At 40.4% G+C, this 14587-nt stretch overlaps 1 protein-coding gene across 2 annotated transcripts in view; it reads left to right on the top strand.

Annotated features, from left to right (window-relative positions):
- ABAT (4-aminobutyrate aminotransferase) overlaps nucleotides 1-8735 on the top strand; it is a 396642-nt gene extending 387907 nt beyond the window's left edge. For both annotated transcript variants that reach the window (XM_040356981.1, XM_040356980.1), the window contains exons 15-16: nucleotides 2393-2504; nucleotides 7993-8735. In XM_040356981.1, the coding sequence (XP_040212915.1) occupies nucleotides 2393-2504; nucleotides 7993-8114 (234 nt within the window). In that variant the 3' untranslated portion in view covers nucleotides 8115-8735. The remainder of the gene's footprint in view (nucleotides 1-2392; nucleotides 2505-7992) is intronic.
- The last annotated feature ends 5852 nt before the right edge of the window (nucleotides 8736-14587 follow it).

Genomic DNA, 14587 nt, shown 5'->3' with positions numbered 1-14587 from the left:
TGCCATTACAGTGGGGTAATCAGTTTACATATCTGCTAGGGTTGTGGACTATTTTCATCTGAATGTGCAGCCCTTGTAAGATCTTTTGAAGAGGAAAATTGAGATATGGAAGAATCTTCCTCTTTCTGTGATGGGGCGCGTAAACCTTCTAAAAATTAAGATAATTACAGTTTTCTTATATTTTTTACGCAACTCGCCTGTTTGAATCCCACGCTCTTTTTTTTTTTTTTCGTCGAGCCCATGGCATCTTTGGTTCTTTCAAATGTGGGAACTCCCCTCCCAGAATAGGCCTTGTGGCACCACAGAAGCTCTAGGGACAGGGAGACCTAGCATTTTCTAATCTCTTTAAATACTTTTTGGCTGGCCAGAGAGTTTTTGCCTGCAAAAGGCTTCTTGGAGACGATAGGGACACTGCCATGATTTTAGAGGCAGCGATGCTCTCCTTGTTAGGGGGCCTGGGGCTTTGTTTCCTCCGACTGGCACAATGAAAGCCACTGTGAAGGCTTGGGAAGGTGTTCAGAGGTGCTACTTCTACCACCACATTACTGGCCTCGCCTTTGTGAAGGAACCCCCATTTTCCCTATCTGCTCACTAATAATAGTGCTCACCCAATAATATGGGTGTCCTGAGGGATTAAAACTTTGGGTGACATCACCAGCTTCGTCCTGCTTTTGTGTTCGTTTGGCTCCGCTAAGCTGGATCTTAGACCCTCAATTTTGGAGAATGTTCTCTTGGATAACTGATAAAAAAATGTTAGCTGAATTATATAAGGAGCTGTTTCCTGTCTCGCCTCCTTCGGTGATCAAATGTAGGGAGCAGTGGGTGTAGGAGGTCCCAGATTTGGTTGGAGAAGAGAGGGACGATATGTGGAGCATTCCCTTCACTCACTTAGTTTCCGCTTGAGATTGATTAATTCAATTTAAAATCCGGCACAGGATATATTACACCCCAGCAAAGTTATCAAAAATGTACCCAGACACATCGACTGAATGCTGGCGCATTGCCAAGTGGTCAAGAAGTTTTGGTCCGATGTTGGGCGCTGTGTAACGGAGATTACATCTATACCTGTTCCCTTGATGGTGGAGACATGCTTACTTGGCTTTGTACCTACTAGGGCCCAACGTATCTTACTTAGCCTATTACTGTTTTATGCACGTAAGGCACTGATACTTTATTGGAAAAAAACTATGATGCCCTCACCGTCCAACTGGTATGGGCTTGTAAACAGAGTAATTTCGTTCTGTATAGAAACATACCTGAGCAGAGGATGTCCAAAATATTTGACAAGGTTTGGAAGATTTTATTAGACCGTGATCTTTCTGTAGCCTAATGACTATATAGACTTCCCTGAGCTGGAAAGGGAGGTCTACCTAGACCAGAACATTGGCATATAGGGCTCTGTTGTTCCTGCATTCCCACCGGGATTATTTGGAGATTGACTGCTGTTACAATGGCTGTATGTAGAGATGATTACTGGACTCATTACTATAAGCACTGTACAGTTGCTATATTAATGTCTTTAATATGATGTTGATATGTTTACCCCTATTGGTCTGGGGACCTTACATCCGGGAGGGCTGATTTGCCCACAGGGTGGTGAACCTGGATTTTGAGAAGGGGGGGGGTGTTGTGATGTTTCCTGCCCTGCGTGACAAGGTGTTTTTTTTCTCTCTCTCTCTCTCTCTCTCTCTCTTTTTGTACTATGCAAAAATGAATTAAAAGAAATTGGCAAAAAAAAAGATATATTAGTCTTGTTAGAGAAGCATTTACATATTCACTCCGAAAGGTTCTACCCCTTCATAACCAGGGCATTTTTTGCTATTCAGCACTGCTCTAATTTATCTGCAAATTGTGCAGTCATACAACACTGTATGAAAAAAAATTTTTTTCACACAAATAGAGCATTTTTTTGTGGTATTTAAATCACTATTTGGTTCTTATTCTATTTTTTGCACTATAAATGAAAAATAAACTAAAAATGTCAGACTCGTGCTGAACCTAAACCTGGAAGAAAGCCAGTGATGTACAGGTATGTTGTCAAGCCTGCTTGTGCCACTCACCCATTGTGAAACTACTGTGGGAGGGCAGCAAATAGTTAAACCTTGTTATCGTGTTATTATTTTAATATATTTTTCTATAAAATATAGTCTGTTACTGTGCCTACAAAGTCCTTAAAATAGCCCCTCTATTTTTTCCTTTCTATAACTTCATATAAGGACGTGGCACATATTATATCTGGATGTATCCACAGTGCCACTCTGTGACATGATACATTTGTTCCATTGTTTCAAACCTTGTTATCTGGCATTTATTTTATTGTATTTTCAACTGAAGTGCTTTAGCCCTGATTTTAGAAGGTCAAATAATTAGTAGTATATGCCATTTCTTACAGTCCCGGTATCCACATCTTGTGAGCAGAGTTAGAGGTAGAGGGACATTCTGCGCTTTTGATGCTCCAAATGATGCAACCCGTGTTAAGTTCATATCACAAGCAAGAAATAAAGGTAAGTTGACATTATAATCTCCAGACAATGTACCTTTATTTAAAAATCCAGTTTTAGAGTGGACTGACCATTCAATATAGTAATAGCAGTGCAATCATCACTGTACTACACACAGCCTGTGCAGATAATAGAACTTTGAGAGGCACCCAGCAGGTCCAACCAATGCAGACTGCCTGCAGAACAGTACAGGGGGCGGCTACAAGATCACACAGAGAGCACAGCAGTGACAGGTCTTTATTGCTGGATGTTCCAGGACATAGACATTGTGGTTGATTTACCAAAGCTGGAGTGAAAACTCTAGTGCAGCTCTGCATAGAAACCAATCAGCTTCCAGGTACAAGCTGAAGTTAGAAGCTGATTGGCTACTATGCACACCTGCACCAGATTTTGCACTCCCCAGTTTTGGTAAAGCCTTGTACACACAATAAGAATATCGGTGGATGATCATCTGTTTCGTTGTTTTTTTTTGCATGCTAGTCTCATATCGAAAACCAATAGGTTACCAAAGACAGAATACAACGTTGGAAGTAATGTAATGTATTCTTTCATTTCTGAGCATGTTTGGTCTTGGTCACATGATTTATTTATTTTCTTCGTACAAATGGCATACTGATTACACAAAAATTGTTTGTTCTGTTGGATGAGAAAAATTCTAGTGCTTGTCTCTTCAGATATTTTTGCGTGAACTGTCATGATAGGCTCTTTAAAAGCTGTGTACCAATGATCAGATTATCGGACGATCGCTCCGAAAGCGTTATTTGTCGTTCGATTTTCTCATCGTGTTCACTAGGCATTAATCACAATGGTTCACACTGAATTACTGCACAAATCTGGAAGAAATACACACAGGATACTAAGATAAAAAAAATTAAATGCAAATTTATTTATATGATATTTGCTTATTCCAAAGTTCAGCTTTAGGAATAAGTATGTTAAAACACTCTGCATGAGAAAAAAATATACTCCAACTTCCTAATCTACATTGACCATTCAGCTTTGCAATGCAGAAAAATATGTCAGTGAAAATACAGAAACATTTGGTTGAGTCACTAACCCATGCCTAAAATAAACATTTCTAATTGGTGCTCACATACAGTGAGGAAAATAAGTATTTGAACACCCTGCTATTTTGCAAGTTCTCCCACTTGGAAATCATGGAGGGGTCTGAAATTGTTATCGTAGGTGCATGTCCACTGTGAGAGACATAATCAAAAAAAAAAATCCAGAAATCACAATGTATGATTTTTTTAACTATTTATTTGTATGATACAGCTGCAAATAAGTATTTGAACACCTGAGAAAATCATTGTTAATATTTGGTACAGTAGCCTTTGTTTGCAATTACAGAGGTCAAACGTTTCTTGTAGTTTTTCACCAGGTTTGCACACACTGGAGGAGGGATTTTGGCCCACTCCTCCACACAGATCCTCTCTAGATCAGTCAGGTTTCTGGGCTGTCGCTGAGAAACACGGAGTTTGAGCTCCCTCCAAAGATTCTCTATTGGGTTTAGGTCTGGAGACTGGCTAGGCCACGCCAGAACCTTCATATGCTTCTTACAGAGCCACTCCTTGGTTATCCTGGCTGTGTGCTTCGGGTCATTGTCATGTTGGAAGACCCAGCCTCGACCCATCTTCAAAGCTCTAACTGAGGGAAGGAGGTTGTTGCCCAAAATCTCGCAATACATGGCCCCGGTCATCCTCTCCTTAATACAGTGCAGTCGCCCTGTCCCATGTGCAGAAAAACACCCCCAAAGCATGATTCTACCACCCCCATGCTTCACAATAGGGATGGTGTTCTTGGGATGGTACTCATCATTCTTCTTCCTCCAAACACGGTTAGTGGAATTATGACCAAAAAGTTCTATTTTGGTCTCATCTGACCACATGACTTTCTCCCATGACTCCTCTGGATCATCCAAATGGTCATTGGCAAACTTAAGACGGGCCTTTACATGTGCTGGTTTAAGCAGGGGAACCTTCCGTGCCATGCATGATTTCAAACCATGACGTCTTAGTGTATTACCAACAGTAACCTTGGAAACGGTGGTCCCAGCTCTTTTCAGGTCATTGACCAGCTCCTCCCGTGTAGTCCTGGGCTGAGTTCTCACCTTTCTTAGGATCATTGAGACCCCACGAGGTGAGATTTTGTATGGAGCCCCAGTCCGAGGGAGATTGACAGTCATGTTTAGCTTCTTTCATTTTCTAATGATTGCTCCAACAGTGGAACTTTTTTCACCAAGCTGCTTGGCAATTTCCCCGTAGCCCTTTCCAGCCTTGTGGAGGTGTACAATTTTGTCTCTAGTGTCTTTGGACAGCTCTTTGGTCTTGGCCATGTTAGTAGTTGGATTCTTACTGATTGTATGGGGTGGACAGGTGTCTTTATGCAGCTAATGACCTCAAACAGGTGCATCCAATTTAGGATAACAAATGGAGTGGAGGTGGACATTTTAAAGGCAGGCTAACAGGTCTTTGAGGGTCAGAATTCTAGCTGATAGACAGGTGTTCAAATACTTATTTGCAGCTGTATCATACAAATAAATAGTTAAAAAATCATAAATTGTGTTTTCTGGAATTTTTTTTTGGATTATGTCTCTCACAGTGGACATGCACCTACGATGACAATTTCAGACCCCTCCATGATTTCCAAGTGGGAGAACTTGCAAAATAGCAGGGTGTTCAAATACTTATTTTCCTCACTGTATATACATATACTCGCATATATTCCAGGCTTTATTAGCTTAAAGCAGAGTTCCACCAAAAAGTGGAACTTCCACATTAAGTACTCCTCGCCCCCTTACGTGCCACATTTGGCATATAATTTTTTTTGAGGGGTGGGGTGGGTGTCTGGTTTTGAGTGCCCCACAGTCTCAATGGAGGTGCCGCAGAGAGGAGCGAGGCTCCATGCAGCTGGACCGTGGGACAGGTGAGTGGCTGTTTAGTCAGCAGCTAAACTTTTTTGTAGCTGTTGACTTTTAATAAACAAAAAAAGTCTGGAACTCCGCTTTAAAAATGTAAAACCCTGTGCTGAAAATATACTTTTTTTCCTCTCCCCAAACACCTTCCAGCAAATCGCCTCCGAGCCACCTGTTAACTGGCTCTGAAAGGCATTCCACTGAGGAGCCTAATAATGTCTGAAAATATTCAATTGGGCCCCTTTCACACTGGGGCGGGAGGTGCGGTGGCGGTATAGCGCCGCTATTTTTAACGGCTCTATACCGTCGGAATTGCGGCGGTATTCAGCCGCTAGTGGTGCGGTTTTAACCCCGCTAGTGGCCTGGAAAAGGGTTAATGCCGCCCGCAATGCGCCTCTGCAGAGGTGCATTTCCGGTGGTGTACCTGCGGTTTCCCATTGCTTTCAATGGAAAGGAGCGGTAAACACACCGCTTCTCTCACCACTCCAAAGATGTGTGCTAGCAGGACTTTTGGAGCGGTCCTGCTAGCGCACTGCTCCAGTGTGAAAGCCCTTGGGCTTTCACACTGGAGAAACAGCAGCCGCTGTTTAGGGTTGGTTTGCGATAGTGCCTGCAAACCGACCCAGTGTAAAAGGGGTCTAAAGGTGCTTGAAAGCTTTACATTAACTTGCTGTACACTGTTCATATGTAGAAAGCCTTAAAGCGTGTTACCCACAACACTTCATATTCCTGATATGTGCCTGTTGTACCATGTACTTGTATGAGAAAGTATCCTGTTCTTTGTATTGCTTCCTTTATGTGAAATTCCTTGTGTTACTACTAGTTCCTCTGCTTTCCTATTTAAAACTGACCACACTAGGTAGGAGAACACACTCATGGTCAGTTCTCTAGCCATGCTAGGAACTCGGTGTACTCTCATCCAATGTCACATTAGTGTTTGGTCTAAAGCATGGGTCTTCAAACTACGGCCCTCCAGTTGTTCAGGAACTACAATTCCCATCATGCCTAGTCATGTCTGTGAATGTCAGTGTGTTACAATGCCTCATGGGAGGTGTAGTTCTACAACAGAAAAGAAGGTGCAGTGAAAAAGGCCTACTGCTGCACTTCCGGCGCCAGGTAGCGAATTGACCCTTCAACCAAAGTGATAGTGAGGTGGTGACACACTATCTATAGGTGTAGAGACAATACCAGTATGTGAGTGGTGGTGTTCTAAAAAGCAGCTATTTAAAATAAATGGAGAACCATCTATAAAGTAAATACTAAAAAATTATCAAATAAACGTGAACGGTTGTTCAGAGTGATAAAAACAGCGCTATGAACAGAGTTTACCTGTTCATAGCGCTGTTTTTATCACTCTGAACAACCGTTCACATTTATTTGATAATTTTTTAGTAGTTCTACAACAGCTGGAGGGCCGTAGTTTGAGGATCCCTGGTCTAAAGTTTCCATGGTGCTGCACATGTGGTTAGTTATGACACCAGTTATTTAGTGGCTTGAGAGTTCAGTTGAGAGCACAAGCTACTGTGACAGTAAATGTTAATGGCATGCCTTGAACGGTTTTGGGAAACCATTAAATTGGTTTAGTTCCACTTTAAAGTCACATGTAAAGCATTAAAGCGAATCAAATCGTGTCCAGTTCCATGTTTTATCTATCATGAGAGTAAAAACAGGGGCTGCAATTGTTGGGAATACTATTTGCTTGGCTGTGGCTGCCTTCGATATTTCTGTTTTCTTTTTTATTTCTTTTTTTTATTTTACAGACTTAGGGCCAGATCCACAGAAGAATTACGCCGGCGTATCTATTGATACGCCGCGTAATTTTAAAGTTCCCGCGTCGTATCTTTGTTTTGTATCTACAAAACAAGATACGACTGCATCTGGGCTCGATCCGACTGGCGTACGTCTTAGTACGCCGTCGGATCGTAGGTGCATTTTTACGCCGGCCGCTAGGTGGCGATTCCGTCGAATTCCGCGTTGAGTATGCAAATTAGCTAGATACGGCGATACACGAACGTACGTCCGGCAATTTCAAGCATGCGCACTGGGATACCCCCACGGACGACGCATGCGCAGTTGAAAAAAAAAGTCATTTACGTCGGGTCAAGACGTATTTACATAAAACACGCCCCCATCACATCCATTTGAATTGCGCGCCCTTACGCCGCCAAAGATACACTACGCCGCCGTAACTTACGGCGCGCTTTCTTTGAGGATACCAACAAAAAAAAAGTAAGTTACGCATCTTTGAAATCTTACTACTTCAGTGCGATTTCAAAGCTGATGGTCAGTTCAATTTCATGTGCGGCTTTCTGAAAACTGTGCGACTTCATTCACAGATGTCAATGCAACTCGCACATGAAATGGCCAAAATAGTGCAGAAACCAAGTCAGAGTTGCACCAATATGAACAGTTCCATAGGCACAAATAGGGTGCAACGTGTCATGCATTTTTAAAATGTCAAATCACATGACAAGTCACACTGGTGTGAATGGGGTCTAAATAATACAAACTGTTAACATGCAATGTTCCAAAATGTAAGGAAGCAAGAATGTACTAATGACCATTTTGTCCTCTTAGGTGTTGTGCTAGGAGGTTGTGGTGACCGATCCATCCGCTTTAGGCCAACCTTGGTCTTCAAAGATCATCATGCACATCTGTTCTTGAACATCTTCAATGACATCCTGAGGGATTTCAAATAGAAACTGATTCTGCTGAGCTGCCTTAGTCAAAAGAAGGAAGGAAATCATGCAATCTGTTTTTATTAAGCTCTACTACTCTATACGCACAGTTCAGGTCTAACTTTATTGAAGGAAGATTATTTTTGCTCTTGAGCCAAAACAGTGTTCCCATATAAATCCGTTTTAATGCCCTGCAATGCCTATTTTCATGGGAAAACAGATTTTTTTCTAGTGTATAGCATATAGTGTTCAGGGATGTTATCACAATAAAACCTTTCAATACAAAATACTTATTAATAGTGTATAATAATGAAGAAGTTGTGTAACAAAGAGACTGTGAAATTGTTTTTCTTTTCTCCCATTCAATTACCTTATTGCTTTCAAAGTGTCAGCACTGTGTTGAGTTTCATAATGTAGGTTCAGTGTATGTGTTTTATCAATGTAAGTGTTAAGGATTAGGAAAAATGGTAGGAATTGTTTGGCCTGCCTTGCACCATTCATTGTCCCCACAGTGTGAGATGAGTTATCTACAACATTGGATTTATAGTTAGATACTAGATTAGATTAGAAATTACATAATGTTCAAGTAGCACTAGATAAATGACCCCACTTTAAATATATTTGCATGTTATGACGTATAGAGAAAAAAAAAAATTGTCTTTAATTATATGTAACCTATTTCTCTTCGCTGGACCTTTGAATATAAAATCCTCTACATAATGGTCATAAAGACAAATATCTTTCAGCCTCTTAAATAACGAATTTTCCTAAATCAGTGTAGTCTTTAAAGTGGTATCAAATATAACTTTTAATTGTTTTTATCAGTGATCCGTACTTTGCTCTCCAAAGCATTTAATTTTGCTTTATTTTGCCAGTATGAGTTGATTTTATTTATTTTTTTCTAATTAATAAGCCATCTTGTCATTGTCTATTCCTGATGATAAATTAATGCTAGTTTCTCTTTAACTCAGGTTATCCATGTAATTAGCCTATTTGTTGCATACCTTATTAAATGACCACTAATCTGAAAAATTATTATATGAAAGAGGTACAAAAATGTATATCAGAGTACTACATGTACAGAAATGGAGATATTTGCTACTTATTGGACATTTCATAGCTTTACTGTGCAGCCTATGGCAAGATATCAATAAATATTTGGTGGTTGTTTTTCTCAATAAGAGTATTGGACAGGAAGACAAGTGTGGGCTCCCATGTGACTATAGTTTTAATTGTCTTCTCTTCTAACCCAAATATTTTCCTAGCACACTGTTAGTCTCCATTTAGCAGAGATCACGTATAGTGCCACAAGTCACAGCAGTTGATGCATACATGTAGTGACTATGAGTGAATCTGTCTGGGTTCAGTTTGCTAACGTTTTCGACAACAAACATCATTGCCTACACAGAACTTTCAGCTCACCCCAAGCTCTCCAACACACAATGAAATGATGCCTGCTGACCCCCCCCCCCCCTTTTATTAAAAACCGAGCCGGGTTATCCATTCCTTAAAGGTAATGGCTTTTGTGACTCATCTGAGCAAGGTCAAAGGCTATGCACTGCATTATAGGTATTCCTTATCTCTTGTGGGGAAGCTGCAAAGTTCTTGACCAAAAGTTCGTGTTTCCCAGGGATTCATCGCAAACCGGCTGTAGCCACGAACCTGAACCTTGCTTACCTCGTGTGAATAGATGAACACATGTATAAGTGTTCAGAAGCAAAAGATATTTTGGCTGTAGAATCCTTAAATGTCTGACCACCATCTGATGTGTGTGGCTGAAATGACAAACCATTTGAAACCACTTGAACCCTATAGACTTCGCCAAATGTTTGTGTGTATGTGTAACTAATATTTAAATTGACGTTCTATACCGGAGCCAAATAGATCTATATTGTGATAAGCTGCCCATAGAAATGCATACCAACTGTAAAACGTAATTTAGATTTTCTTTGATGATAAAGCATATAGATTTTTTTTAATTATAGATATGCTCTTATATATTGCCTGGGTGAAATGCAGATTTTTAGAGTGTCTCATTTGTGTATGGGTCACCTGTATACTTTCCTCCAAACTTTATGTAAGATTGTTGCCTACTTGGACAGTCTGTATCTTTCACATTTGGTATTCTGACAGACGCAGTCATCTCATGACATTTTTTACATTGGATCTGCAGGGGTAAATTTTAATCCACATAGTAACTATTTTGGTATATTATGAATAAATCATAATTGAGTGAATGTGGATACTCAAGTATGAACCAGAAGCCTAATAATATTGAAAGTAGCTGTTCTGGACTGAAAATTGTCAGCTAATGCTCTCCCAGGAAGCTATAGCTTCCTTTCACCCATCCTTGCATGAGCTAGCTGAGAACGCATATGCACTACAATCCTTAAAGGGCAAGTTCAACTTTTACAGAAAAAAACTTGTAAGGTGAACCTAGACAGGACGCCCTCCTCAACCCACCCCTCCCGTTACCGGACCGGGGCTTAGAAATCCCCTCGACTTAATCTCCAAAACATCCCACGGTCAGAAGGGACGCATCAGAGCATTCTAATTGGTCGTAGCCTGTTCTGTCAATGGGAAAGATGTAGAGAGAATGCAGAGGGTATTTCTAAGCCGCAGTCCGGTGAGGCGGCTATACCAGGACTCCTAACGGGTGCTGCATGTCAGCAGGATTGGGGGTAAGGAGGGGATCCTGTGTAAGTTCACCTTACAGATTTTTCTGTAAAGGAGAACTTACACTTTAAGAAACTTTGAGAACAGTGCACACACTGCACTCTGATCTTTTACTTTGCAGTAATGAACAGCTTTAACTGCTGGACAAAGGCTTTAACCACACCCATAATTGCACTGTGAAACTTGATATTGCCCAAAAGCACAAGCGTAACATTCAAGCTGTTTTTATAAAGTTTTTAGAGAAAAAAGCTCTGCCATTCATTGGGCTCGATCTATTGAGTGGCAACTGTTCAAGTACAGTACACTTTTCTATGATTATTGGGTATTCTGAGACTACATTAAAACCAGTGGTTGAAATTTTACTACCTATCTTTTTTTTAATTCCCTCAAGGCAATGTATAAAGTCAATATATAATGTAGGGTAATAAAGTAGAATAAATATCATCTCTGTAAACTTTTTCATGCTATACTAATCGTAGACATTTATTTTTATAACGTTATTTTAAAGAAAAGACACTATTGTCATAGACTTATACCATTTAATAAACCATTTATTTGAGCTTTAAACATACGTAAATATAGACTTCTATGGTAAAATATATTTTTAGTGAGCGATTTAAATGAGCAGATAGGTCTACAACAGATCTTGTATAAAGGTACTAGGATAACTGTCTTGGCCTTTGTTTAGTTTAGTACATGTTCAAACGTATTGACTTTTAATTAGTAGCTTTTAGCCTAGGTTATGTTCAGATGTCTCTGAAATTGCCGCTGAAATCGGGACTGTCATGTCGGAGTAAAATCGTGCGCGTTCAGCTGAACTTGCACAGCTTCATTCCCGCAGCACAGTGTGCTGTGCTGTGGGAATGAAGCCGCGCAAGTTCAGCTGAACGCGCACGATTTCACTCCTGCACGACAGTCCCAATTTCAGCGGCAATTTCAGAGACATCTGTGCAGGTTACTGCACAGATGTCAATGAAAAGCGCACCCCGAAATCGCAAAAAGTAGTACAGAAACTACTTTTTGAAATTGGTACAGTGTTGTATCGATTAGGACAGTGCCATTGCCTGAAATTGCCACAGATTTGACATTTTAAATTGCACCAATATGAACCAGGGCTTGAACAGTGAAATAGAGGGCCAGCATCTACTGCTTTCCCGTTTACTCATTCTGTGGTTATAAACCCTTCAGTGCGCATGCAAATACAGGGGATATCTCCTAAACAGTTCAGGTTTAGGAGATATTCAGGGTAGCTACAGGTAAGCCTTATTATAGGCTTACCTGTAGCAAAAAGTGTGTTGTAAGGGTTTACAACCACTTTAATGCATTAATCTTTTAATTTTCAGAACTATGAATATGATGCAGGTGTACCACAGAAATTACTGTTGTGTGCCACTTGCATATCTTTGGTGGGTTAGAAATTATAATCAACTTCTAATGACAAATATATGGAAACGGCATCTGTATAGTTTGTGAACATTACAGTCATGGAGTGATTTCACCATGCTCTCTGATCAGGGTAAAATTCCAGTGTCTTATTTTGAGTAGCATACACACAAACGTGTGCCAACCTGTAGTAATGCTGACCGTTGGCTCACAAGGTTGTTAATGCACCAGAGTAAGGGGTGTCCAAATTGATGGTAAGTAGTTTAAAAAAAGGAAAAAACTCTCTTGTTTCCAAGTTGGGATTTGATGAGAGAACCTTGGTGCTTTGAAATGCATTATCCCATTGGTGAGAGAGCATTTATGGGTTCACTCCCCCCCCCCCCCGAAACTACTGCCCAGTCTGACACCAGCATCTCCTGTCATCTACGGGGCAGCCTGTGACGACATATCTGGGTTCCAGACCTCACACAGCACGGCCATTTCCCTGGTGTTCCGGTTTGCAGTGCACAGAGTCTGACATCCATGTGACCACCAGCAGCCGCCTCTTGGAGTGAACCACCTGGATCCTCCGGCTGATATGTGTTCACTGGCTTGCAGCTTCACTCAATTAATGCTGGGAATTGTGAGTGTTCAGAGCTGGTTTGTGATCCATTTTTATACAAGACTGTGAAATTATCCTTATAAGTAAACAATAAAAGGCTGTAACTGACTTTTTTGGCATTGATTGTCTTGGATGCAAGAGTTTCTTTCCTTTTAACTACTGAACACTTGCCATCTATTTGGAGACCCCTTGTTTTTCAGTGTCCAGCACATTTGCTTTGTGTGGTTGACTATGTCCATTTCTCTAGTGGTTTGCTATCAGCACGGTACTGTGGGACCAATAATTAATCATAGAATTTCTTAGCCGAACAGTGAATTAGCACCTTTAGTCCTGTGTTCGTTTTTAGTGTCCCAGAGTTGTAGCCTGTTGGTGAATGTGTGCATGACTTTGCAGGTTCTATAAAAGTTTTGTGCTTCATCTTAAATGTCTACATATGCAACCTAATTATTGAGAGACCCATAACTAATGGGATTATTTCACATGCTCTTTCTGCTCTGTTCAGCAGGGTATCTGTGAACAGGTTGGATGTCACTTTTGTGACACCCATGCCCATTCAGTTTTTTGGCTGCATTTTGACACCAGACTGTGGCAGACCTGTGTTGGATCTAGGGGTGCCAAATGTAAACAAATTTGTGTCTGTTTACTTCAGACTATCTCTGATATTTGGATCCAAAAAAAAGAAAATGATGCATTCCTTTTTAATTTTTGTTTCCTGGATGAATTCAGAGGTAAGCGGATGTAGGCCTGCTCATAGGGTCGCATGGAGCTTCTAATCAGGTCTGCTGAAAAACTGACAGGCGAACCTGATCGGTACCACCCATGAAAGTGGCACATAAGGCTAATAAATCTACTGGATATAGAAAGTTCAGAATAGTTAACGTAGTCATACAAAGACTGCTTCTGCTCTTTTGTGCACTCCTCATTTGTCCAACACGCACCATAGAAGTTCAGCTCAGGAGCCATGAGTATGGCGTAGTGAGATTTTTCTGTTTGCTAGAATCCATGATGTTGGTGTTTGGTAGAGATGGCTTGACCTTTGTACCTTATAGAGACCATATCAGATAAAGGTTGAATATACAGTATAGTGCCACAGAGGGTGAGAACATGAATGTACCATACAGAAGAAATTAAATTAGCATCTTAAAGAGGAACTGCAGTCTGCTCACATAATTTGTAAAAACAACAACATATTTGCCATTCTGAAGCTTCCATCCAACCACTTTGCATATTATTTTATATATACTGTGATTCTGTACTTGCCAATTATGCTACAGAAATCTCCCTCCACTGACACACAGAGGCACACCTCCAGCTCTGCAGCCCTGAAACTTTCATTGGCCCTCTTATGACTCATCACCACTCCCCTCCTGAGAGAGAGAGTTGTGCGTGATGTCATAAGCCTAGGTATTTTACCAGACACGAAACAGGAATTGGGCTGTATAAGGTATTTACTGGCAGAAAAAAAAAATACTATCCAAAGTTAAAACAACAAGGGCAGAAGATTAAATGGATGGAAAGATGAAAAAAATTCTAAAGTTCTGCTTTAAATTGTCATAATTATATATTGATATGTGAAAAATATACAATAACTGCATTAAGCTAATACTTCTAGAAGTAAGTGAACCTTTTTAAATATGAATAGTAACTGAACAGATATTCTTGTAGGAATGGGATAAAGTTGTTAAATGTTTCAGATCCATTGAGATTAACGTGTATGCAGCATATTCTGTAGATCTGTTCATTTACAAATACGTAATTTGTGCATTTTTTATTTTTTTTGTTTGTTTTTCTTCTTTTCACACTTATTTTGTATACCAAACATATAGGAAGCTAT

This window comes from Rana temporaria, chromosome 6, assembly GCF_905171775.1.
Source record: "Rana temporaria chromosome 6, aRanTem1.1, whole genome shotgun sequence".
Lineage (NCBI taxonomy): Eukaryota > Metazoa > Chordata > Amphibia > Anura > Ranidae > Rana > Rana temporaria.
This window is presented reverse-complemented; position numbering and strand designations above follow the sequence as displayed.